At 38.3% G+C, this 24,489-nt stretch overlaps 1 protein-coding gene across 1 annotated transcript; it reads left to right on the top strand.

Annotated features, from left to right (window-relative positions):
* The first annotated feature begins 3,463 nt into the window (after window positions 1–3,463).
* Window positions 3,464–24,066, top strand: LOC108493599 (zinc finger protein 474). Its single transcript, XM_017807210.1, has 6 exons — window positions 3,464–3,538; window positions 3,640–3,723; window positions 12,878–12,883; window positions 13,631–13,754; window positions 20,387–20,567; window positions 23,742–24,066. The coding sequence occupies exons 1-6, from the start codon at window positions 3,489–3,491 to the stop codon at window positions 23,891–23,893; spliced, it is 597 nt and encodes a 198-aa protein (XP_017662699.1). The 5' UTR covers window positions 3,464–3,488; the 3' UTR covers window positions 23,894–24,066.
* Window positions 24,067–24,489: the final 423 nt, after the last annotated feature.

Genomic DNA, 24,489 nt, shown 5'->3' on the forward strand with positions numbered 1-24,489 from the left:
CAATTCATCTGAAGTTCTTGGCAGTCAGGGGAGGAAACTTGCAGCAGAGTGCTCTGGTGTGTGTGGAGTGATGACTGTCAGGCTGCCTTCTGGGAAGGCAGGCCAATAAATGTGGTTACCATGTCCTGCAACAGCAGTCCTGAAGAGGGAGCATAAACTAATCCTAGTGTTCAGGGCAATATAAACTGCCTCCTTTGTGATGGAGTGAGCAGTGTAAAACTAATGGCTGAAGTATTGCACAGCCATTGACAGAAAAAAATTTATATATAGGTGTCTTTAATAACCAATGATTTTATCCCTTTTTGCCAAGAGAGAGAAATTTGATGCATCGATTAAAATTGTTCTTCCTGCAAGATTTTTTTGAGAAGTTCATCATCTTACAATCTTCATGCTGCTATTTATTCTTCTGTTACTTCTAAATACTGGATTTGTTCTTTTTGTGTCCAAGAACAAGGATCCTTCCTGTCTCTTGCTGCATTTTGGAGTTTCAAAATTCTTTCTCAGAATTTCTCTTCCTGTTGTTAATGATATTAATTCAGAGGATCTGACATTTCTCCCACAATTCTCTGTTACTGAGAAGTATTATCAGAGGTATCATAGGAGTATAATTGTGAGGTAAATATGGTTTTGTGGAAAAATAGCACAAGGTATTTTCAGGTGGTCACACAGGGGAATGTCATTAGCACTGTGTAATTTGCTTGGAATAGTCCGGCCTTGGAATGTGTGGCAGTATTTCACTGAATGAAAAATGATTGTTGCTTCAGCTGCAGCCATATCTATCTTCCTGGAAAACTTCCAGCTTCAAAGGGAAATCTGGTTGTACAAGTTTGAACTGTGTTTTTAGCTGCAACATCTTTTCTGTCTTCTGGTTATCCATTGGAAATGGTAATGAAAACATGGCACATGGTCCTTTCAGCCTCAGAGTAACCTATCTGTTTTTCAGGAAAGAAAAGTTCCTGAACCCGGAGGGTAATTCATTTCCTGATATCCTTTCAGATGTCAGTTGAAGGTATGCTTTGATGCATACTAATCTGTAGAGTAAAGCAAAAGGATGGCACCTACCAGGGCAATGTCAAAAAATAAATACACTTGTCTCCTAAGTAATGCCTTCACAACAACTGAATCATATGAAGCACAGACTGATTTAATGGGTTGAATAGTCAAGTTCTTAAATTTTTAGTTAACAAAACATGTTGTCATAGGAAAATCTTCAGAGAACTTAACATTGCTGCTTTACACATAGGAGAAAAAAAAAGACTGGTAATGGGAAAGACATATAACAAACATTTCCAAACTTTCAGAAAAGCAAGACGGAAAGTAAAAAAAAATGTATAAGAAAATGGACTTTCCTCATTTGTTTTTTCTTCATGGGCAAATGAGCTATAATAAACAGTGAAAATAAAGAAGTCCTAGCAATTGATGACCTCTCACCTTCACCCCATCGAAGCTGCTCTTTAAGGCATTTTTCATACTCATAGTTTGTTTATTGTTCCTCTGCTGCTTCCAAGTTGACCTTCAGGATCCCACTCAGAGTTTTGCAGGAAAAAAAATAGGGCAACAGAAACAAAAGAGTTATTAATTTAAATGATGGTTACAAAAATATGTGCAAAGTAATTATATCAGAGCTGTTCCTGTCTTGCTGAGATACAAATATTTTTATTGATGTTTTCCTCAGACCCTTTGGGAAATTATCAGACACATTGATATCCTTTGATAAGTTTCCCATGGCTTCTGTATTACCCTCCCAGTGTTCCAGGATGCCCTAATTAAATATGGAGATGAAGTGTAAATTATTTCATATAATAAAGCCTTTTCCAGGAGCATCTCATCCACTATGTGATTGAGTTTGGCTTGAAGAAAATACGCAATGGAAAGCAATTCACTTATGCTGTTTTTCTTCCTCTGGTAAAAGTAATTCCTGTGTCTATTGTTTGTATTCTATCTAGACAGCAAGAGCTGACAATGGAGTACTGAAAAGATACAAACAGAAAGAGATTAAAGGCAATTCTGTACCATAAGTGAATGTAGGTGTTTACAAAATGCAAGCATACTTATATTTCTATTCATAAACTTTCTGTTAGATCTATGAGGCAAAGGGTAACTTTAATCTTCCTGAATTTCAATTCTGTAGCTACACTATTCTTTATTATTTATTTACCTGTCACGTACAGTGATCACAGTTTTGTATACCTCAAATAACTTGAAGCCAACAGTCTTTGGTGATAGCATCAGTACCGGAGGTGAAATAATTTTTTCATGTATTTTTCCTGGCATCAAAGCATTCTGAAAAGACTGGTAAAAAGACCATCTGCATTTTAATTGTGTTAAACAGTATGAGCTCTGTGTCATGCTGACAACAAATTTTGTGCAATACAAATTTTGTTTAACCCCTAAGGCCAAGTGGAGGTTAAATGGTATTTACTTTTGATCCAAGTGCTAGTCATTTGATAAACACCTTTTGCCATACATGGCATAAAGGTGAATTAACTGTTGATCTTACTGGCATTGCGGTGTCAGAAGGCCTAGCCTACTATCACTTTCCTGCTTTGCATACTGGTTTTTTGCAATGCAACTCATTCTGATCAGACAACATGATTTTACTTCTCTGAAAGCCTTCTGTAATTTTCCTTTTTGTGTCTCCAGCCTGGGAATTCACATTGTTGAAGGATGCAATGTTGTAGAAGCCCATTTGACAGGTTTGCTTCATATCTGCTTTAGCAGCATACCTGCCACACCAAAAGTTTCAGTCTGAAACAGGTACTAAAATTTGTTTGCAGTAGATCTCTGTTGCTTAGCAGAACACACGACACTGGTCTTGCCAAGACTGTAAGCAAATGATACATGTTCTGCATTTTAAGGGTTTCAGTGACAACTGAAGTTTGTTAAGCAGAAAGGGGTAGCATGGAAACAGTTTTGGCTTGCTCTTAGCACCGCCATCAGAGAACACTTGCCATGGGAATGTTTGAACCAGTAGTGTTTTCGTGTAGCAATTATTTATCATTGTTTCTGTAGAATTAATTTCCATGGAAAATATGAGTCTTGCGGAAGTTAAATTTCAAAAAACGTGACCAAAAACTGAATTTTTGCATGAGAAATTTTGCCTCTGTCGAAGATGGAGTTCGGGCTCCTTATTCTCTTATTCTTGTCTGTTGCCTGAGCTTCACGGCGATGCCATTTGTCCCTTCTCACCTCGTCAAGAGCAGAAAAGGTTTGAGAGAGGGGACCCCGCTCATGGTGCAGAGCTTGGCTGGGGACCCTTCCCACGGAACAGCTCGCAAGTGTTCGGTCGATCAGACTTTTCGTACACACATACTCCTGCTTCTCTGGCAGGAAAAGCCCCATTTCCCCCAAAGCCGAGAGCTGCACGCATCCCTCCAGAAGGACGCCGAGGAGCGGGCGGCAGGATCCGAGGGCGGGGCCACCTCCCCTGCCGATGAGCGACAGCCCCGCGGACCAATCAGCGGCGGCGCAGCCGGCAATATTTGCATATGTTTGCGCGTTGCCGTGGGAACGGCGCGGGCGCGGTTCCGGGGTGCGGGTACGGCGGGACCGGGGGTGGGTGTGGGGGCCCTAAATGTGCCCCGCGCCGGGAAATGTGTGCCCGACTGTGCTGCTTAACTCTCTTCTTCCTTCCGTAAGGGGCAAACTGAGCCAAAGCACAACATCAGAGAAGCCCGGGTCTTGGGGACATGAGGGAATTTTGACCCGCCCTTTGGAGCGAAGGTAATGGGAGTTTAGGACGCTAAAAATGCGGTGCCTTCCACGGTCTCCTGCGCGTTGGATCTGAATAAGCCTGTGGACTTTTTTCAGGCAGTGGTTGGGTGAGGAGGCACTGTGGTTTTCCTTCTCTCCTGAAGTTCAAGCACCTCTTGTCCCTGGCAAGTAGACAAGGGCGGATCCTTGGGATCCTCAGCTCACAACCCAATTCTGCTAGTTTTCACCTCATTTCCCTATAAAACTGTAGTGATGGTACTGGTAACAGTCCTGGCCTGAAGGTCAGTCAGCCAAGGCTCAAACAGTGCAGTCCTGCGTGTTGCCCTCATCCCACTGTACCAGTGCCTGCTCTGAATGCCAGATGACTGAATTCCCACAGAGATAAAGGACCCAGTTATAAATAACTAGGTCTATCAACAACGATTTGGGTGACTTTCACCCCTCAGACCAGCCAGCTGGTAATAAATGCATGTGTAACAGTGCTTTCTGCAAGGATAGTGCATTTATTCTCTGGATTTTTTTTTTTTTTTTTTTTCTGCAGAGGTTTGCCTGGCAAAAAGTGTGTGAGCATTTACCAGGTCAGATGTTCTGGCTACCTAGTTCTGCACTTTTCCAGGGAAGTGGATAGAGTTAATTTATAGGTGTGTTTTAAGGACAGGAGAATACAACTGGAATAATCATGGCCAACCATTTGGATATTGAGAGCTAGAAATGTTATCTTTGTAAAAGGTAACTCTACCTGACACATAATTACTGATTCTTCTGTATAACGGAAGTTATCTCTTCCAGTTCTGTTCCTGGAAAATATGTGGTGCTCAACAATAATGAAAAGGTTTACTAAAAAGCCAGTTTGTTTTGCTTTATTTTGTTTTGTTCGGAAAGCGCAAGTGAAACAGAAAACTTTACTGTCATTTCCAAATGGTCTGCCTTAAAGCTTATTACAAAATTTATTTGTGAGGTACTGTCAGTGAACTGATTGCTCAAGTTACAAATTAACACCATTGCCTTCATAACAAATTTATATATTTTACTTAAATTTACTTTTCTATTTACCAAATTCCTTGGGGCAGTGATCTATTATAGGATGCACTGGTTTCTGACCAGGTGAAATTATGGTTACACAGTAAGGAGCTCAGACATACATATCACTTCCTTTAAGCCACATTGTCTGAGGATATTTCAGGCTTATATTCCATACCATATGTATTTCTATTGGCTCATGAAATTTAGTCCTGTTAACTAAAGATTTATAAAACAGAAAACAGGACTATATGGACAGATATGTAGAAAACAGCTGCAAATACAAAGTGGGAAAAAGATCATCATTAAACATAACAAATTATATAATCATCAGGACCGAGGGGTACCAGGTAAAACTTGACATTTTTCCACCATTTCCTCTCACACCAATTATAAATTACTGTTGATTTAATCTGGAGAGAAGAACAATAATGTAAAAGAGTGATGTTTTTTGAGATTTGTTACAAATAAGAACCTTAAAAATGAGTGATATAATGCTGTCAGGTATCTTGCTGGACATGATGGATGTTTTGATAACGCTCCTAGCATGCTGTTGTCTCTAACAGATTCAGTATGTGGCCATTTCTTTTTTGTAATACTGTGTCATGACTGTTCTGCAAAGTTTTAAGATGTGCTGTACTGTTCATGCATAATACAATGATGTCTTGTTAGGTGTACCAACATTTCACAAAATAATTGGGTTGTCCAGAGTTTTGTTTTTCTAGACATTTTCCAGTTTGGATAGTTTCATCTGCTTGTGTAGATTCCCTCTGATTCTTTTCTGCTGTTGTGGCTTTCTGTTCATCATTTAAGTTTCATATTTTAATTGCTGGTGTGTCTTGCTGGGGATACTAATTGCCATGGTAATCAGATTATCTGTTTGAATATCCTGTTCATAACAAAAGTAGCAAAAATCTTAGTTACAGAGTCATTTATCAGCTGGATCACTTTCTTTCTATTCAAAAATTATTACGGTTGATTTACACCATAAAAGATGAGAACATTTACCCTTACTGATTATTTTCTCCTGTGTAATGTAACTGTGTTACTGCAGATAATTGAAAAAAGTGTCTTTCCAATACTGAATCACTTTACACTTCAAGTGATAGGCTCTCAGCACATGTGCAGTGTCATCCTTCTACTGATTTCCACTGACTTGTGTCAATTTGTACAAGCTGACATGCCTGGCTTCTATTCTTTTGTTTCAAACAGGCTGAGAACCAATTATGAATTTATCCATCCACCTATTTTTTCTCCCTAACAATTAGCATACTTTCTTGAAGTAATTGCATAGTCATCATCAAAATCACTGGGAACCAGCCTGATTCTGTACATATAAGTTCCAGAAATGGAAATGTTGAACAGAGACATGACCTAGAAAGTACAAGTAGCTCACTTTGAGCTGTGTAAACTCGCTTGCTTCAATGCCTGCTTTTTCTCATACTCCTGTGCTGTGTGCAGGTTGAACATACCCAATCTATTCATTGTTTGATCCATATCCAATATGCCATTTATGATTTCCAGAGTGTTAGGTATCACAGATATACCTCATTAATTGAAGATTTTTAAGAATATGATGCATAAGTATCCCTAGTGTCACACATATCGGGAATATGTCTGTGCTGAGTTTTGCACAAGAGCAAGTGGGAAGGCAGAGTAGAATTTGTTTAAAATATGAGATGTGTGTTAAAGAATTAGGAGCCAAACAAAGGTAATCCTCACCCTGGTGAGTTGTGATGCATCACTAAGTAAAATACAAAAAGCAACAACTTTATTTGTAGAGCATAAAGGAGATCTGAGAGAGAATGGTGTTATTGGAGCAGGTCCAGGATTTTGAATGTTGAAAGTCTGAAAAATTACATTTTTTTACTAAAAATGTTTCATTTTTCCCATATATTTTAATTAGTAGGAATCATAATTCCTTTATGTAAAGGATTTCAGTCAAATCAAAGGAATTATTTCTTATGTTTGGGCAGAAGACATAGTAACATGAAAGAATTTATGTGTCACTATAAAAAGTCTCCAGCTTTCTCTGGTAACAGTGTCATCAACTGAAATCAAATAGAGCTAATTAAATAAAATAAATTTAATTACTGCATAATTATACATAGGGCCTTCTTAAATGCCAAGTATACAATGACTGCTGTTGATGTGATTTTTTGATTGATCCATAAAGTTTTAGGTAGGAAGATTATCAGATCCAAAGAAAGACATGGTTATTTTCACAGGTCAGAGGAAAATTACAAAAAACTTTGACTAGGGTGATTGTCTCATCACAAAAATCACCTTAAATGTATCTATAGAAAACCTCTGGGGTTTATATTTTTCTTTTCTTACATTGTAATGAACCCACAGCTCACAGACACAGACTTCTCTCTTGTGTACTTCATAGAAGTACATCTTTGAAGAAAGTTTCAGTTTTGTCTAACCAACACTTCAAACAATGGGAAAAATGTTCACTAGAAAATTCCCAGACAGTTCTACCCTGTTTGTATATGTCAGAAAACAGTGGCTTTTTAGCCTGGTATATTTGGGGTTGAGTGTTTTTGCCTTGTCTTGTAGCTGGCTGCATCCATGTTTAACGAAGGCGTAACCAACCAGCCTCTGGGCTGCAGATGGTATGGGGGAAAAGGTATTACTATATGTGCAGCTGATCCCCTAATGGAACAAGCTCCACACTTGGATGTTTCTGAGTGTGCATTACTCATAAAACATTTAAACCAGGCTGCTGCAATGTTAGATTTTACAGACTTACAAAGTCTTGAAGCTGCCAGAAGTGGGGGTGCATGCCAATACTTGTATGTTCAGAGATTGCAAATAGTTTTTTAAGATAGGAGGATGCATAAAAGTATGGATCATGCTCAGCTGTGACAAGATGAAGCATCCTGACATAAAAAACTATGGATTTCCTGCATCTCAGGGGTTTTTATTTAAGTTCAATCAAATAATAGATTATTCTTTTCACATGACTGAAGGAAATTATTAGTCTCTAGGACTAATCAAAGGAGACTCCTCCAGCAGAAACTGTGGAGAAAATGCAGTGCTGAACTGGAAAAATGTGAGGTTTTTAATGTGTGGTTAATTTGCTAAAAATATTGTTGGAAACATGAGAATGTTTTTTTTCCTTTTATCTTTCAGTGAAAAACAGATCCAACAGTAAGATGCTACAAATTGTCCAATATTTTAGTCCAGCTTATGTTTGAGTACTGTGTCTTAACAGATTTCTAAGATGATTTATAATTGAGTAATACAAAACAATATTTAGTACAAGAAAAGGTAAAGCTTAAGATGTTGGTTTAATTTAATTTGCTTTCCCTTAGAGAATAACAGGAAGCCTCATAGAAGACGTTTTATTTGGAAAGAGCCTGAAGCAAGGCTTTTTGGCACTCAGCACAGGATGTCAGTTTGGTCCTTTCTGACACCTCTTTTATATGTAAATATAATGAAAACCCAGTAGAGTGGAGAAAAAAGACTTACCTTCATCTTGACTGTAAAGTTAGGAATCAGCCTTAGAAAATCCTGCGACTGGCCTGATTTAGTATTAGGGTGCTAGAAAATCTAGATTAATTTCCTTCTTTTTCGGACTTGCTCTGTTATGCTTAGCAGATCACTTACTTCATCTCTCTCTTTCTGTATCTCTCATCCTGAGTTGTTGTTTAGACTGAGTTGTTGTTCTCCTTTGTCTTTATAGACAGTCCATCCCAGACTGAGAAACCAGGATATTTGGGTACTATTGTAGTGCGGGAAGTTTTGCTTGTTGCTTCTTATATAAAGCTATTTGACATATTTCAAATTTATGTAACAGTAAAGTTAGGTAATACAACTGAAAAACTTTTCCTTTAGAATACTTGCAAATTTAGTCCAATATATATGAATCATCCTTATTAATTGACCCACATAACAACTGTGATGTCACAAACAGAAAGCTTATGGCTCCAAGCAAGGCATGATGAACAGGCAGAATGAGTATACAACCTTAAGTGTAGTGTTGAAGAAAGGGAAAACAAAGGGAGAACTCAGAGTGAAGTGGGGCTTTGCTTAAACAAGGGTTTACACAGCCAAGAACTCTTGAATCCAAGATACTGAATTAACCAGTATTTTTTTGCAAGCTAAAATTAGTTTCTTCTTTTTTTGGCACTGACAGCATGATCTATAGCTAGGCTTCCACCAGGCTGTTTTACTCAGATGGCACCATTTTGGAGCAGTATGTTTTCCACTTCATTTAATGTATCTCTTATGCCTTTCATACTCTTCCTCGGGCAGATCAACCAATGCTGACCTTCTCATAACTCTGTTACAGGAGTCCTGATTTTGTAAGTACTCTCTAACTATAGATGAACTCTTCAAAGAGCCTCCTGGATTTAAGCCACTGTAACCTCAAGCAAGTACTTCATATAAATCCTTTTCATAGCTTTTTCAAGAACTGTTTTTAAAAAAAGTAGTAAAGGAATCAGTTGTTCCCAATTTTTATTTTGCTTGTTTATGGTCTTCTCTGGAAATTGTCTCTGCTTTTAGATGGAGTCAAACATAGTTAAGAGGGGTTTGGGGTTTGTTTTGGTTTGTTTTTTGACATGTATAAGCTTGAAAGCTGTGTGACCTTTGTTTTAGCTCTATTTTTATTTGCTGCAAGGATTTATCTCATTCCTTTCTGTGCTGGCAGATGAGAACAATGACAGTAAGCCAGCCATATAGTTTAAACAGAGTTTACAGTCTGTTACAGCTACACATGGAAAGTCTGTGATATCAGTCAGCATCCATAAACTGTACAAAATTGTCACAACTGTTCTTTTATTTTGTCCATTTAATAAGCATGGTTATGTCCTGGTAGTAGGAGGCTTCATACAATGTGTTCTTCCATAAGGTAATCTCTGTTTTTTTCAGCTGAGAGGTCTCAATGTGGAATTCTAGCTAAGTCAAAAGCAGTAGTGTTGAGAATTCATTGGAAACAGCCAGTTTAATTCCCCAGCTAACACAAGTATGTTTTCTTCAATTCAGTCAAGGAATCCAGGCTTATAAAATGACCTTATAATGGGTTTTGAGGAATTGTTTACATGAGAGAATCAAGAGAGATGAAAAACAGAGAGGGTCGCTCTTCAGAAATGGGCTGCATACAGGAAATAGGAAACGTATGTGTCAGCTTTGCTTCCAAGTTCCAACACTGACATAAAAGAAGACATAAAGAAGGCCATTTCAGGGAAGAAGTTTCCACTTACTTGTATAGGTTGAATCACACATGGCAGCTAAGAGCGGGCAGCATTAGTGAAGCATGGATAATAATGCTATTGCAATTTCTGGTTAGATGAAGCTCAAAAACAATGTGCAAGAGTTCCAGTTCCCTCTTCAGGACAAGAAGATTAGAGATGTACTGAGATATTTGCACTCTTGTCATTCTGTTCTATTTTGGTCAGAGTGAAGCTCTCAGCCTGGTGCTGAACTAGCCATAGTATTTCACTTGTTTTTAATTAAATTTAACTTCACTAGTTGTAAATGACCTATCACTGCAGTTCATGAGATTGTTTTTAAGTATTGTCCTCAGTGGAACTGCAGAGGAGAGAAATGTTTTCCCACAGCTATATGCAGTGATCAACTGTACCTTCCCACTTTATTGAAAAACATATCGCAACATTTTTAAAAGGAAAACATAAGGAACTTTTATGTTTTGAAATGTAAAATCACAGTCTGACTTACTTCCACAACTTTACCACTGAGCTCAAGAGAAAATTTGCACTGCTCATATTCCTTTTCATTTCACACTGAATTTATAGGAAGTTTCCAAATAATAACAATCAACTTGGCAGGAATAAATGTAGACCAAATGGTGTAATCCCCACAAGGAAACATAATTCTCTTATGAAGTATTTACAATAGCAAGCTTGGAAATCCAACAATAAGTTATATTGTTAATAGATTGTTTATAACATCTTTTATTGACTGATTCATTCCTAATGGCAACAGATTTAGTCACCTAACATTCTTCATGTGGCAGGCAGTTCAGTGTTCACTGTTGCTTTAAGAATCCTCTCAGGTAGCAGAAAGTTTCGGTCTGACATAAATCAATAAATAGGACATAAATAGGACCTTACAAAGTTCAGAAGTTCCCTGAAATGTAACTGAACTTTCTGATGCTCTCTTCCTGTGACCCGCCAATAACCCTTATCTCCCCTGCCTTCATGACCCTTTAATGTTTCCCTGGCTCTCCATTCCCTTCATCCTCCTAAAGAGCTTGGCTACTTCCCAACTTGGATTCATCCAACAGGCCACCCTCCTTGGAAACTGTCCCAGTCTTTGAAACAGCATTGCAGTACAGTAGCCTCAATACTAGTTTGCAGATTTAAATTTCACATACTGCTGAACCTGTTATTTTGATATCTGAACTAAAAATTCCAGCGCTACAGTTTTGTGTAACCTTCAACATACATTGTATGTGTACCTGATAGCTTGAGACATCAGAGGATACTAAATCCTTGTACATTACCGTATTTTTCCCCAAAGTGCAGTTATCTAATAGAGTTTTAGATGAGGTGTTAACTTCGAGTGCAAAGTCCCTCAAGAATATTATTTTTAACAGCTAAGTGCAACATATTTGTTCACAGAGATTCGTTCCAGTACAAATCACACATTGGGTCTGATGGTCTTCACATTTTCCAGTTTGCCTTACAAATAAATCTGAGCTTCACAGAAGATTTTTTTTTTTAAGTAAGAAAGTATCCCAGGAATATGTAGCTTTGTGAGTATTTAACCAAGCAGCGTCAATGCAGCAATCTAAACACTTTTTATGTGCCTGGCAAGAGGATGATTATGCACATGAACCTGTGTGATGACTTTTTTCACTATTGCCCATGTCCTTAAGACATCCCTTAGAATATTTATGAGAGACTAGAATGAGCTGAGTGCGTCTCTGTGGCACAGATAAAGTTTAAGTTTGTCATTTGAAAAACTGCATCATTTCCCTTGCGGATAGTAAAATTCAGCCCATGGGTTCAGAGGTGGGAGTGATAAGGGTGAAAAGGCTGTTGAGTGGAAACAAAGTCTTCCATGGTGACAACAATACAGCAGTAAAGAGCAGATCCAGGTTGGTTGGTTGCAGCTCAGAAAGTGAACCAAGACAGGTCAATGGAATCTCTGGATAAGTTTGTGAGTTAGAAACCCCCTAAAAATTTGGAAGGAATGAGATGAAGTTTGGAATATTCGGTAAGGACAAGGTGACCATTTAGCCAGCCATTTCTTCTATTACAGAAAAAGTAGACTGTCCTTGGCAGTTGCCTACCTATGCAATGTGCTAGCTACTTTTTTTTCTTGCAATAAAGCAGTAGCCTCTACCATACATGCGTATGGCCTGAATTTTATTTTCTGACCCTTAGAGGACCAGGTTAAAATATTATAAGAAATGAACTTTTAAGGGATACAGCATGGATTTATCTGTATACAGGGATAGACTGCACAGTGAAAAATTGAAATATGTTTAGTACTGTGTTGAGACTAAACAAATGCAGTGGCCTTACCTTCTCCTCATATTTCATGTGCTTCAGCCCCCAAAGCATGTCACTAGCTCTTACTAATAAACCTGCTCAATTTTATTAGTAGCTCTCCTGTACTGGGAGAATCAAGACTGGTTAGAGAATTTGAGCCACCACCTCACAAGTGCTGAATAAAGGGACCTAATAATTTCCTTCAACCTACAGACTGGAAACGTTTTCCTTTCTGACGGTCCCTTTGTAGATTGGACACTAACATCCCTCTGCTAAAGGACTTTTTCTTATTTCTCTGGAGAAAGGGAAATTATGTTTAACTATCAACATAAAAGGCTTATTTTTATAAAATTAAGGACTGTGCTAGAAATACCAGTTCTATCAATAACTCAAAATAAATCCTATTGAGTATACTCCAAACCACTTGCATTTCATCAGCTTCACTTTGTGCAAATCCATCTTCTTTCATGTCCTTCACGACTTTCTGTCCTCTGAGACTAGAATTTTAGATTTACTTTGTTCAACTGCGCGTTAAGGGTAAGGATGTATTTGATGTTATTTATCTGCTATTTAAAAGTACAAGAGTATTAAGGTTCCTTGTGGTAAACCACTGGTTGGTAACCTTAACAAGGAAGAAGACATTTATTAATATGTACTAATTTCATTTGTTTCAGGATCAGGTAAGAACAGAAGACAAACGGAAAACACACAGAAACCCCCCTTCTCTACTGAAACAGCTATTAGGTGTAGTGTTCCAGCTTTGAAGTCCCTAATATATGTTGGCTCATGAAAATGGATTAAGAAGATGTAGAATCATTCTGAATAGCAGACTTTCCCAAGACCTTTATGTGCAGGAGAGGGAGAAATTTCCCAAAATGTCATACCCTTCATGGAAACAAATGCCAGGAAAAAGAATGTGAACAAAACTTGTAGTGCTCTGTCAAGTCCTGGAAAAGCCCCTACTAGTATCTCTAGTACCTTGTCCTCAGAGCATCATCTGGCACCATCTAACAAGGAGATCTTCCCAGACATTTTCCCAAAGTAGTACATCTAGAAGCTGGACCCCAGTAAAGGTGACCAGGCACTGCAATAGCATCAAAACTGTCAGATTTTTCAAACATGTCTCAAACGCCCTTCCCACCAAGGAGACCTGGCTTGAAGGTATGCTATATCTGTGGCAGAGAATTTGGGTCACAGTCTATTTCTATACATGAATCCCAGTGCCTAAAGAAGTGGCATATTGAAAACGATCAACTACCAAAGCACCTTAGAAGACCAGAGCCCAGGAAACCTGAGGTCCTTCCTGGTGGTTCCTATACACTTACAGATGAAAATGAGGCAGCTTATCAGAGTGCTCAAGCTCAGCTCGTGCCCTGTGGAAACTGTGGCCGAACCTTTTTTCCTGAGCGTCTTCCTGTGCATGAAAGGTGTTGCAGAGGAGGTAGCAGCGCTCATAAATCTGGTAAAGGACCAAGATCTGGAGCTGGCTCAGAAAGATATGATCAGTCTGAGAACCATCAAGGAATGAGTGGGGCTGCATCAGCTGCGCAGGTAAATTGCTAAGCATGTGCTGTATGAAAGGGTGTGGATGCATCTTGATGCTTGGATCTCCAGGGGAGACTGGTTTCCCATCAAATTTAAAATCACTTCCTTTCAGAAAGACCTTTTGGCTCCATGAAAAAGTTTATCTGCTGAATAGTAGAAAAAGAAAAGTGGAATACTTGGTGCATGGGGAAACTACTTATTCTTATTTGTTTCAACTTTCTTTTTGAAAGGGAGTAGTTGGGTTCTCCTTCTTTGTGGTCCTGTAAGAGTTATGCCCCAAGAGGGACCATTGTTTGCTATAGCTCCCTAGACAATTCTATTGAGTAGCTTAGGCAAGGTTTGGATGTTATTTTTTTAGCAGATATTAGGTATTTTTATTTAATTAACATGAAAAGCAGTGTTTCATTGTCCCGTAAGCACTCCAAAATATGATTTTCATATTTTACCATTTTTCTTAACCTTGGCATGGAACACGAGTTTACTGAGGACTGCATGTTCAAAGGCAGCAGCTCTGGGTCTAACAACAACAAAATAAGTAGGACTGCACATTTCTTTCCACTGAATTTTATTCAAGATCCAAGAATAAAGAAGCTGATTCACATTATCCAAAAACTATACAGAGTTTTGGAAAATGGCTTATTTTTTTCTGCATTTTTTTCTGCACAAGCTGTCTTTTGGCCAGGAGTTTTGTAAGATAGTTGTCTAAATTTAGGCCCAGTGTCTAAATTAAACAGCTCTTTTTATTTTTTTTTTTAAATGGGGATTGAAATCCTGTTTGCCTACCTTACTTTTGAAAATGAGATTTAGCTCTTTCAGTCACCAAAGGAATGCAATGGTATGCAGAGCATTTCTAAAGATGCTTTAGAAATCAAAGGGTGTTACCTGTTAGTTTACCAGCTGCTGAATAAAATAAAGATAATAGCATTACCCTAGCTTACATGAGACTAAGACAACAGGAACCATTTTTTTATTATGCTATATGAGGCCACTAACTGATAGATACTGGCAAATTAAGGTTCACTCCTTAGGTCTTCTATCAGCAAATTTCAAATAATTCCAAGGAGTTCAAAGTGCTGCACAGCTGCATCTATAGCTGTAGGAAGGGTGATGTTCTTGTTTTACACTACATTGTACCCTTTACCAAAGAACTGGCTTTGCTCTAAAGGTGATTGTTCAGTGAAAGGCATGGGTGTGAAACAGAGAATTTAATCCATCGCACATAATTCTGTAGTTTAAAAAAAAAAAAGGGCGTGGGGGAATTGGCTATAGTTATAATGCCATCAAAAAGAAAAAAAAGAAAAAAGTTTAGAATGTGGTTTGGCAATGACAGTGATTCTGTAAAAACATTACCCTCTTGCAAAACATATCTGCTCCCTGTGTGGATTCAGTCACATCTGCTGACTTGTTGAACAACAACATTATTACCACTTTTTAGTTCTGCGAGCTCTGCAGAGCCAGAGTGAAATCTGTTCAAATCTGTTCTTCCTTCTGTGTGAACGACAGGTTTCCTCATTTACTTCCAAGCAGTTACAGTTCATCAGTTGCAACAGAACTAATGAGGCTGTACAGCTTGCAGTTTGTAATAGACTCTAAGGGACTTTATTATTAACTATGACTTTCAAGAAGGGGGTGATGGATTTTACCTCTCTGAGGTCTTTCATTTTAATATTTTTAGAGCTGTTCTTTTGTGCAGAGGCTCACCTTAAAGGCAGAGAGCAGAACAGAAAGACTGAAAGAAATATCCTGTGATCCAAGTGGTTCTTCAGGACTGGTAGACAGCTTATAGGAAGTGGTCAAAAGAAGCCTCTTTTCCATAGGTTTAAATTCTCTGCATGAGGCTCTCTATTTACAGTTGAAAATTTTGAAAGGTCCACAGATGGAAGGATGTGGAAAAGCACTAAGCTTATGGAAGAACTGCAGATTTGCTATGAACAGGGACAAGGTCTGTGTCCCCTCTACAGTCTTCATCTTTTTCCAACATATGTTTTTAGTTTTGTTCACCTCACCAGCTCCTCAGCTACTTATAAGTTCTGTTAAAAAATAGTACTCCATTAGTGCTGGAGTGAAATGGCAATATGTTTTGGTCCTGTCTGGAAAGCATTTGGGGCAGCTATTGTCTCATTTAACAGACTTACTTGCTGTGATCGTGAATTATTTAAGTACTTATTTAAAGTCCTGATTCATCAAAACATCAGAGGAAAAGACTAACTGAAAAAAACATCCAACCCTTGTATAAGTGTATTTAAGAGAAGTAATGCTGCAGTCAAATTAATTTATGCAATGAAAGATGCCCTAAATGAAAAAGCTGGATTTTCTTCATTTACAAAATAAAAGTTTTGACTGATTTAGTAGTACACCATGTGAAGGGCACTTTAACTTTACAACTGCAAGCACTTTTGTCTGTGTACCTCTGTCCTGGAGCTCCCTCCCCTTTAGCAAGTGAAGGGCCAACTAGACCAGTATCATTACTGACAAACTCTTTCACAGTTCTGCGTTAAATGTCTTTAGAACTGGAGGCACAACAGTCTCTGTAAACCATCTCTTCCACTTACTGCCCTTGCTCTCAGAATCGGTGAACACATCTGAGTTGATCGTGTGTGGCTTTGTAAACCAAACCACTGCCTATGCTTAAAGACTCAGAAATTCTACTGTGATACCCCGAAAAATAGAAGTGATGTCTGGAGCTACTGAAACTGAGATTTGAACTATAACAGAGTCTGTGTTTTATTCTTTCATAGAAAAAAATGTGTGGTACGTGTAAGTGAGCACCAGTGACTTGCTGTGTGTATATGAGTTACGGGTTTTTTGACAATAGATAACGCTGATCTTGGAAGCCTATTGATGTATCGCTAGCATCTGGTGCTGCCATCTGCTGTTTTCTTCTTATCAGGTGAACTACCTAAAAAGATTTCACTGATCTTCCTTTGCTGTATTGCAATGCATTTTAACACAACATAAACCTTGAAAATTCATGTAGCAACAATGTTGATGTTGTATTTTGCTCTAGCATAAAGCCGTCTAGGCATTTGGTAAAAGGAAGACTCCTTCAGATGCTGTGTAATTCTAATGAAGGTGGAAAGTCAATGAAAAGCTTTGTGTGCCTTGATTGCAGTGGTTTTGAACACCTTTTTAGGAGAATACTGACCAACAAATTTTCAAATATGAAAAGTTAGTTGAGAATGGATAGTGAACAGATGGTTTGATTGCAACTTATCACTGGGAGTGATTGAGTTTCTTGCCTTTCTTTTTGTACACAAAAGCCATGTTCATTATGCTGATGTATTTCAATTAAAATAAAACACATCAGGAGCAAAATGGGATATTCTAGTGCTCCCAGTGTAGTAAAATCTTTAATTACCAGCATCATCTGGCAAAATTACCTTGTTTTTCAAAGAAATTTTATACACAGGCATATAGGACACCAGTCCTAACATTTGAGCTGTTGTGTTGTGGCTGAAAGTGCTCCAGTGGGGTGTGAAATGCAACTTTGGATAGTCATGAGCCCCATGCCACAGCTTGTCCCTGTTCCTTACGCAAAATGCTTTCTACTTTCCAGAGAGGAGTGTATGAAAAGGGCTGCTTTCATACAACAGAATGGTGCTGCTAAATGTTTGCATCAATCTCGTCTTGAGCCTCTGTTCCCTGGGCAACTCAAGTCTATGATGAGAGCTCTGTCCTAGAGCAAGATGCTTCCCCATTTCCCATTAAAATACGTGGATAACTAAACAAATAGGAGAGGCAGAGGTGTGTGCAGTCCTGGATGATAAATATTTATGTAGTGGAGTTTGGGAGACAGTCTTATTGTGTGTACTTAAGAAGAAATTAAAAGCTTTGTGCAGTATGGAAGGATTTGACCTCATGTAACACCATAACAAGCAGCCTGGGGCTAACCTCAAGTAATGTCAGGTCTATTGAAAATACATAGTTGCATAGCCCTCTGAGCTAAATAACTTCATTCATGGTCACGCAGACATACTTAGCAGTCTAGGAGAAAAAAAGAAAATACTGAGACACCAGAGGAAAGCCTAACTACACTGTTAGGTATTTGTAGGTATTTTTATAATAACACATATCCTCAGGAACAGACCTTCCCTACAACCCTTTTTAAAAGTTAAAAACAAAGCAGTGAGCAGACAGCCTAGCCACTGGCCTGTGAGTAGTTTGGGTTGGAAAATTGTGGTGTTTCCAAAAATAGTTTCATTTCAAACTGCAGGCCTCCAGATGTGACATTTGGGATAAGCACACTCTGAAGAGAAAAAGAAATGAAGGGTAAATATCATCAGCTGTAGAAATTCCAAGTAAAGCTTATCATATCTTGGATTCCACAGTTAAAAAATGAAAAACCTGTTACTACCAATTGTAAGGCTAATCTCCTTCAGGTTTTATTTTTCATGTTTTTACCATGTGTGCAGAGAAGGATTTGTGAGTATAATTTTATGTGTGGTGATGATTCAAACTCACTATTTTTCTGGAAAAAAAAATAATTCTATCCTTAGAGTGACCTGATTCCTTTTAATTAATTCTGGTCTCTGCTATTGTTTCTGTACAGTTTTTTATTGTGGAAGTTACAAAAGACAGACATATCTACTTGAACAGAGTTCTACAACATTTGTACCAGGATTCCTTTTTCCCTTTCTGGTGGTATATAAAGAGTACCTACAGACCGAATGCAAATCAAATTGCTCTTTCCTAGTTTTCAGCCAATAGATAACCTATTTTAGTGAATGGCAGGAACCTAGCTAATAACACTAGTGAGGAAAATGTGTTCCCAGTGATTTTACACATAGCATTTTTTAAGGAAACCATTTCTAAAATGCTGTAACATGCCCAAAACAGGAATGCACAATGAATTGAGTCCCCTGACCTCAAGAATTCAGATTATAGTATCCTTATCTAAACCTCTCCAGAGCCTACAAATAAACACATAGTGCCATCAAACAACTCTATCTGGACCCAGAGTCTTACCTCCAAATCAGACAAGATTTAGCTCAAGACTTGAAGCAAAGAAGTAGGTGAAAACTGATGGTGAAAAATCAGAAGGTGTTCTTACAATAGCTGTTGATATATTCACCTACAAATAGGAGAAGGATATGTTTTTATATTTATTAGAAAATATACATGTATAAATACTGTGTTATCAAAGGTAGCTAAGAAAATTCCATTTGAAAGTCAAGAGGCTGAAAATCTCCTTGGAGAGACTGTCTTTGGATGTTGTGTTTCAAGTCACTGTGAGAACTTTCTAGATTAAGTCCACCTTTTCCCAGCAAAAATACACTTTATAGAGTAGTATTCTTGTAATTGAGATTACATGTGTGATACAGGAAAGCAAGCTTATGCAGATTGTTCACTAATGACATTTTCAGACTGTAACGTAAATGTGAGAAGAAATGCCCAGAATTTCTTGAACACACTGATGGGCTGACAGAGTCATAAATACTGGAACAGGTTACTCTTTGTCTCAAACAGCAGCAGAGGAAAAAATTAAATCCCCACCTCCCTTGTTTGAGTGAGAAAGGCTTCCCATGTTTGGTCTGGCATGGCTGTCCTCTAAGTTTAGGAGGGCAGGGGATAGCTCATCTCTTACTGGTATTCTGCAGTCAGAAGTGTAGGAAGCACTGGCAGTTGTGAGACCCATCTGTGTGCCTCCAAGTTCTGTCTCTACAGTGTGTTTTTACTCTACTTCCTGGAACAGGGCTGGTATTGACACCACACCTAGTCCGGGACATGCCTAAGGACACAGCCGAGTCCATAATCTGCCGTACCACAGTAATTATACATTTTTCAGCCTTAGAATATGTATTTGTGAGGTCTGGGGCTGAGGAATCTTTTTCTTCCATTGTTGGGCTGTTTTTTTTCTGAGAACAATAGCATATTTGAAGTGTGAAAACAATAACTTGCTTAGAGTCCAGTTCTGCACTCGGTACAGTCACTGGCAAAGTTCACACTGAGGCCTTCGGGATAAACAAACAGCAGTTCCTATTTTGCCCCTCATCCTGAAATATCCTGGGTTGATTTTAATCCTTAAAGGCCAAGAATTCCATCAACTAACTGACCTGTGGCAAAAGTAACATAGGGTAAGGGACCACAGTCACTGCTTGGGACAGCTGCCCTCATTGTCCCACTTTAGAGAGACACTAAGGCTGGACACAGTGGTTTGAGCTGTGTTCTGCCAGAAGATGGAGTCTTTCTGTTACTGCGGCTCTGTTCAGCTGAGGAAGCTTTTGTTGCTGCTTTACATGTTACTTCTGCTTGGTCTGTAAAAAAGGGCTTCAACCATTTAAGATGGATGCTGCTCCTCAGCAACTTGATGAAGCAGAGTTGTTTCTGCATGTGAAGACTGAGCATTTCCATGAATTTGAAGGTGTGAAAATAGGAGATGAAACTTACATAGCTAAGTATTAGTCACACACATGAATTTTCAGTCCAGTATCTGCAGAATGAACCCACCTGTTAATGGGGCGATATCTCTTACAAGCTTCAAGACTGAATCCAAACAAAATGAAATTGATAGAAACGGTTACACTGATTTCACAAGTATCAAGTTCTTTATCTACATGACTGTTTTCATCCACAGTTATTCTGATTCAAAATTAATGTTGAAAACAGTATTTATTCTTCTTCACCATTGTTACTTGCAGGCAAAAGTGATAAAACGACCACCAACAGTGATTTGTTACATATGTGGTCGTGAGTATGGAACAAAATCTATTAGTATTCATGAACCACAATGCCTGAAAAAATGGCACCAGGAGAATGACAACCTACCCAAGCACTTGAGAAGGCCAGAACCTAAAAAGCCTGAAGTAAGAATTGTGCAAGGTAAGATACATACTAAATTAAGATATGGGATGAAGAAAGTGGGAGGAACAAAAAAAAAAAAAGAAAAAGTAATTTAAAGTAGTAGATAAACAGTTTGCAAGAACTGCTTTCTTCAGTTTGTTTTAAGCTTTTTATTAAGTATCCAGCTGTTCTGTAAAGTATCCATGAGAAGTAAGAGTAGTCACTGACTCTGGAACATGGCTTCTGGGGCAGTCTCCTTTATGTGTCAGTATGTTCTGAATCAAAACACTACATCACTACTTTTTGACTCCTTTCAACACTGTAGATAGGTATGTTTTGAAATAAGCAAAAACACCCAAGAATAATGTGCAGACTTGACACATACAGTCATTAAAATAAAATACTCTCAGGCAACATAGGTATAGATGCTTCAGCTATGTTCTTCTACAGTCAGCATACAGTGGATGTTATTGTTCCCTTTTATTTAAAAGTATTAGAAGCTTTCATTGTGAGATATTATAATATAGACACGGTGAAGAAAAAATACAGGTAGTAAAAAAAAAAAAAATTAATTCTGCCAATTTGGCATGTTTGTGTTGTGGATTCTGTTTTGTAAGATTCCACTTCTTCGAATCAACAAACACTGATGATCCCCAGCACCCACAGAGACAGGCTCTGGTATGTATTCCAGGGGGGATGTGCTCACTGTAGGACCAAAACCAAATCCTTATCTGTGCATTGCCTGGAAGCTGTTCCCAGGACTTCCCTATTCCCATGTAAAGTTATTTCACCTTTTCTTCTGGATGCTTTTCCTGGCTCTGCCAGCTGGTCTGAGCTACTTTGGGCCAAGTTTGGACCACTTCCTCACAGGCGTTTAATCCACACATGCTTTTTTTTATATTCCCCATAATTTCCCTCAGCTTCCCCTAATGTCTGGAAAAGTAGACAAAGTCTGCTACAACTCACTGTGAACGAGTCATACACTAGGTCAGTTTACAGCAGTATAAAGAAATATGTCCTCAGAAGACACACAGAGGAGAGCAGGATCACGAAGAACACTAAACAGCTGTTCAAAATAATAATCAAAGATCAAATAATAATAAATCAGAACTTGGTTAACAGATGCCAAGTGGCAGAGTTGAATCTGCAGTAAAAGATATGTTCAAAAGATGTTTTCATTGTATTTGCTCTTTAAGATGTTAAACACTTTTTAGTTATTACACGTTTTGGGGTAAAACAGATTGGAGAAAATGAGAATTCCATGTGAAAGAGAAGGATGCAAAAGGACAAATCTGGTTGGTTTTTTTTTAAATACACTATTCTTATTTTGAAGGAGTGGAAGCAGAAAGACAGCAACTCTTTGAGAAAACAGTCTAGCAGAAAGCTCCCAGATATGAATCAGAAAGTTGTCTTATGCAGTGAGTCATATCAGGCGCCTCTCATCTCCTGTGAAGTGTTGTGTGCCCATGGTTCCCCAGGGGACATTGACCTGCTTCCAGCATATGTCCCCAAATGCCTGCTGATGCAAGCCTGATCAGTTCTGTACCTTGAGCTAAAATTGTTGTTCCCCCTGCAGTTGCCTCATACTTCTGGCCTCAAGAAAATAATCTCAGTGTTGTTCTTTTTCCGTAAGAGTTACTCTCGATCATCTGGTAAATGCTATAACTGACCTTGAGACCACATGCATGTACTGCATGTCTCACAGTTTCTCAGCTCAGGGAGAAGGGATTACCCCTGTTGTTGAATGAAACAAATGTTGTTGAATGTTCAAAAAAAGCTCAGAAATATTAACTGCTTACATAAAACTTTTTATAACTTACATAAATCTTTTTCTGAAAACTGAAGTGTCACGAGAAGACAACCACTGCCCTCATTACACAGTGTTTTGTTTATGGAATGCCTAACACATGCCTGCAAGGAGAAAGTCATCTCTCTTTCTCCCCCCCTTTTTTTTTGTATTCCATAAACTCACCAAAGTACAGAAAATACACATTCATTTCCTGCAAGCAAAGGGGATATTTGTCTCAGCCAAGAAAAGAAACACTACTTGGTTGCTCTTCTAACAAAAAGAACATTAGGAACAGGCATATTAAGAGATCTAAGGCTTATTGTGGTTATGTGAACCACTGGATATGAATCATATTAAAATTGTATGGGCCTTTAATGAAGGGCTCTATCATGTGCCAGTGACAGAAACCATGGAATTTTTTTTAAATGCACAAATGCCTTTCTTTTAAAAATTGTCCACTGCTAAAAGTTCAAAGCAAAAACCAGATTTTTAAATCTTTCTCTATATTGTCATACTATTTGAGAAGGGTGAAGCAAGTACATCTTCAAGCCATGTGGATTTTTTTCTGCATGTACTTCAAATGAAAACTCTTAAGAACTAAATCCAGGTATTAAGCAACCTGCCTGGCCTTTTTGCAAATCAGTTTGAGACAATAGTATGTGAAAAGAAAAGTCAATTTCAAGATGAAAGTAAACAAGATTTTTTTTATACCCAAATAAAATCTTGAAAATACATCTGAGTGTTTGAAGAATGCTCCCGTGTTTTCGAAGCAGTCATTCTTCCCACAGTGGAAAATAACTGAGGGTAAGACTGGATTAGTGTTTAGATCACAATAGATGCATCAGTGCAATGACCTCACAGGAAGTTGTGGCTTAAAAGTACTGTAGGTTTTGTCTGTAAGGTTTTGGCCTTATCTAAGATTTACTCCAATTTTTAGCAAAACTTGCATAAACTTCAATGGGAAGAAAATTGAGCCCCTTGTCCAGAACAGTGCAAAAAACATATTCTCAAATATGATACATTCCCGCCCATAGCCATGGTCAGATAACACATGCTCATTAAACAGAACTTGAAATGAAGCCAAAAAGTGAATTTGCTGATAATAGTATGTGTGTAAAGATGTTAGTAATTAACTTAGAATGCACATCATAACACACAGCATGATGTTTTCTCTGTACTCTCATACAATACAAAATTATTCAGTTTGAAGTTAATTTAATTCAACCCCTGGGACAAAAAACAGAGTTTTTTTATGTATTTTTTACTCTTTTGCTTCTTTCTTTTCTTTTTCATTTGCAAAAGCAATATGGTTTGGTTAAACTGAAAGGCTCAGTCAACAGGTATTTCCTGAAAATATTTTCCATAAAGAGTTGAATGTGGGTCTCCAGAATGAAAGCTGATACTTTCTTTTTCTAATTTTCCAGCCAAAGGTTTCTATGATCTTGATTCTTTAAATGAGGCAGCCTGGAGCAGCGCCCAGACCCAGCTAGTTCCATGTGATATTTGTGGGCGTACTTTTCTTCCAGACAGACTGATCGTCCACCAGAGGTCCTGTAAACCAAAACCTGCAAAGTGAAGTGGATGTAACACACATACATACAAATACATGCCTGCTAACACACAAACACGCATCAATAAAATGTGTGTGTGTGTGTGTGTGTGCATGAAGGCACACACATGCACCCATACCTTTCAGACAAACCACCAGAGAAATAAAATTCAGCTGAGAGGCGTGACCATCAAAACTGTAGTGTGTAATCATATCATGTGCTCCAGAAATCTCTAGAGTAAAAATCAGCAGTTGCTACCAAAGGATAAGATCAAATACAGAAAATTATTTCCTTGATAATTTTGTTTCCCCTCTACCAAAGACTTCTCCAGTTAGTGTAAGGAACTGTAGCTGAACTTGACTAATCAGAGAAACCAAGTAGCTCCTTTAATTAAGTTTGTTCATTTTTGTTAAAGTTTTGGGGTTTTATGGGAGCCAGGGGGTGTCTTTGTCCATTTTCAGCACAAGACTATTCAAGGACTCCCACTCAGAACTTAAATCCAAGGAGCACTCCAGGGTTCATATCCTTGTGTGACAGTGCATCGTGAAGACCTTGACTGCTACAAGTGAAACATTCCCATATAAAGGGACCCAGTCATGGGCCATAGAAGCAGAAATTGGCT

The sequence above is a fragment of the Lepidothrix coronata genome, unplaced genomic scaffold (genome assembly GCF_001604755.1).
Source record: "Lepidothrix coronata isolate B3197 unplaced genomic scaffold, Lepidothrix_coronata-1.0 Scaffold18, whole genome shotgun sequence".
In the NCBI taxonomy this organism is placed as follows: domain Eukaryota; kingdom Metazoa; phylum Chordata; class Aves; order Passeriformes; family Pipridae; genus Lepidothrix; species Lepidothrix coronata.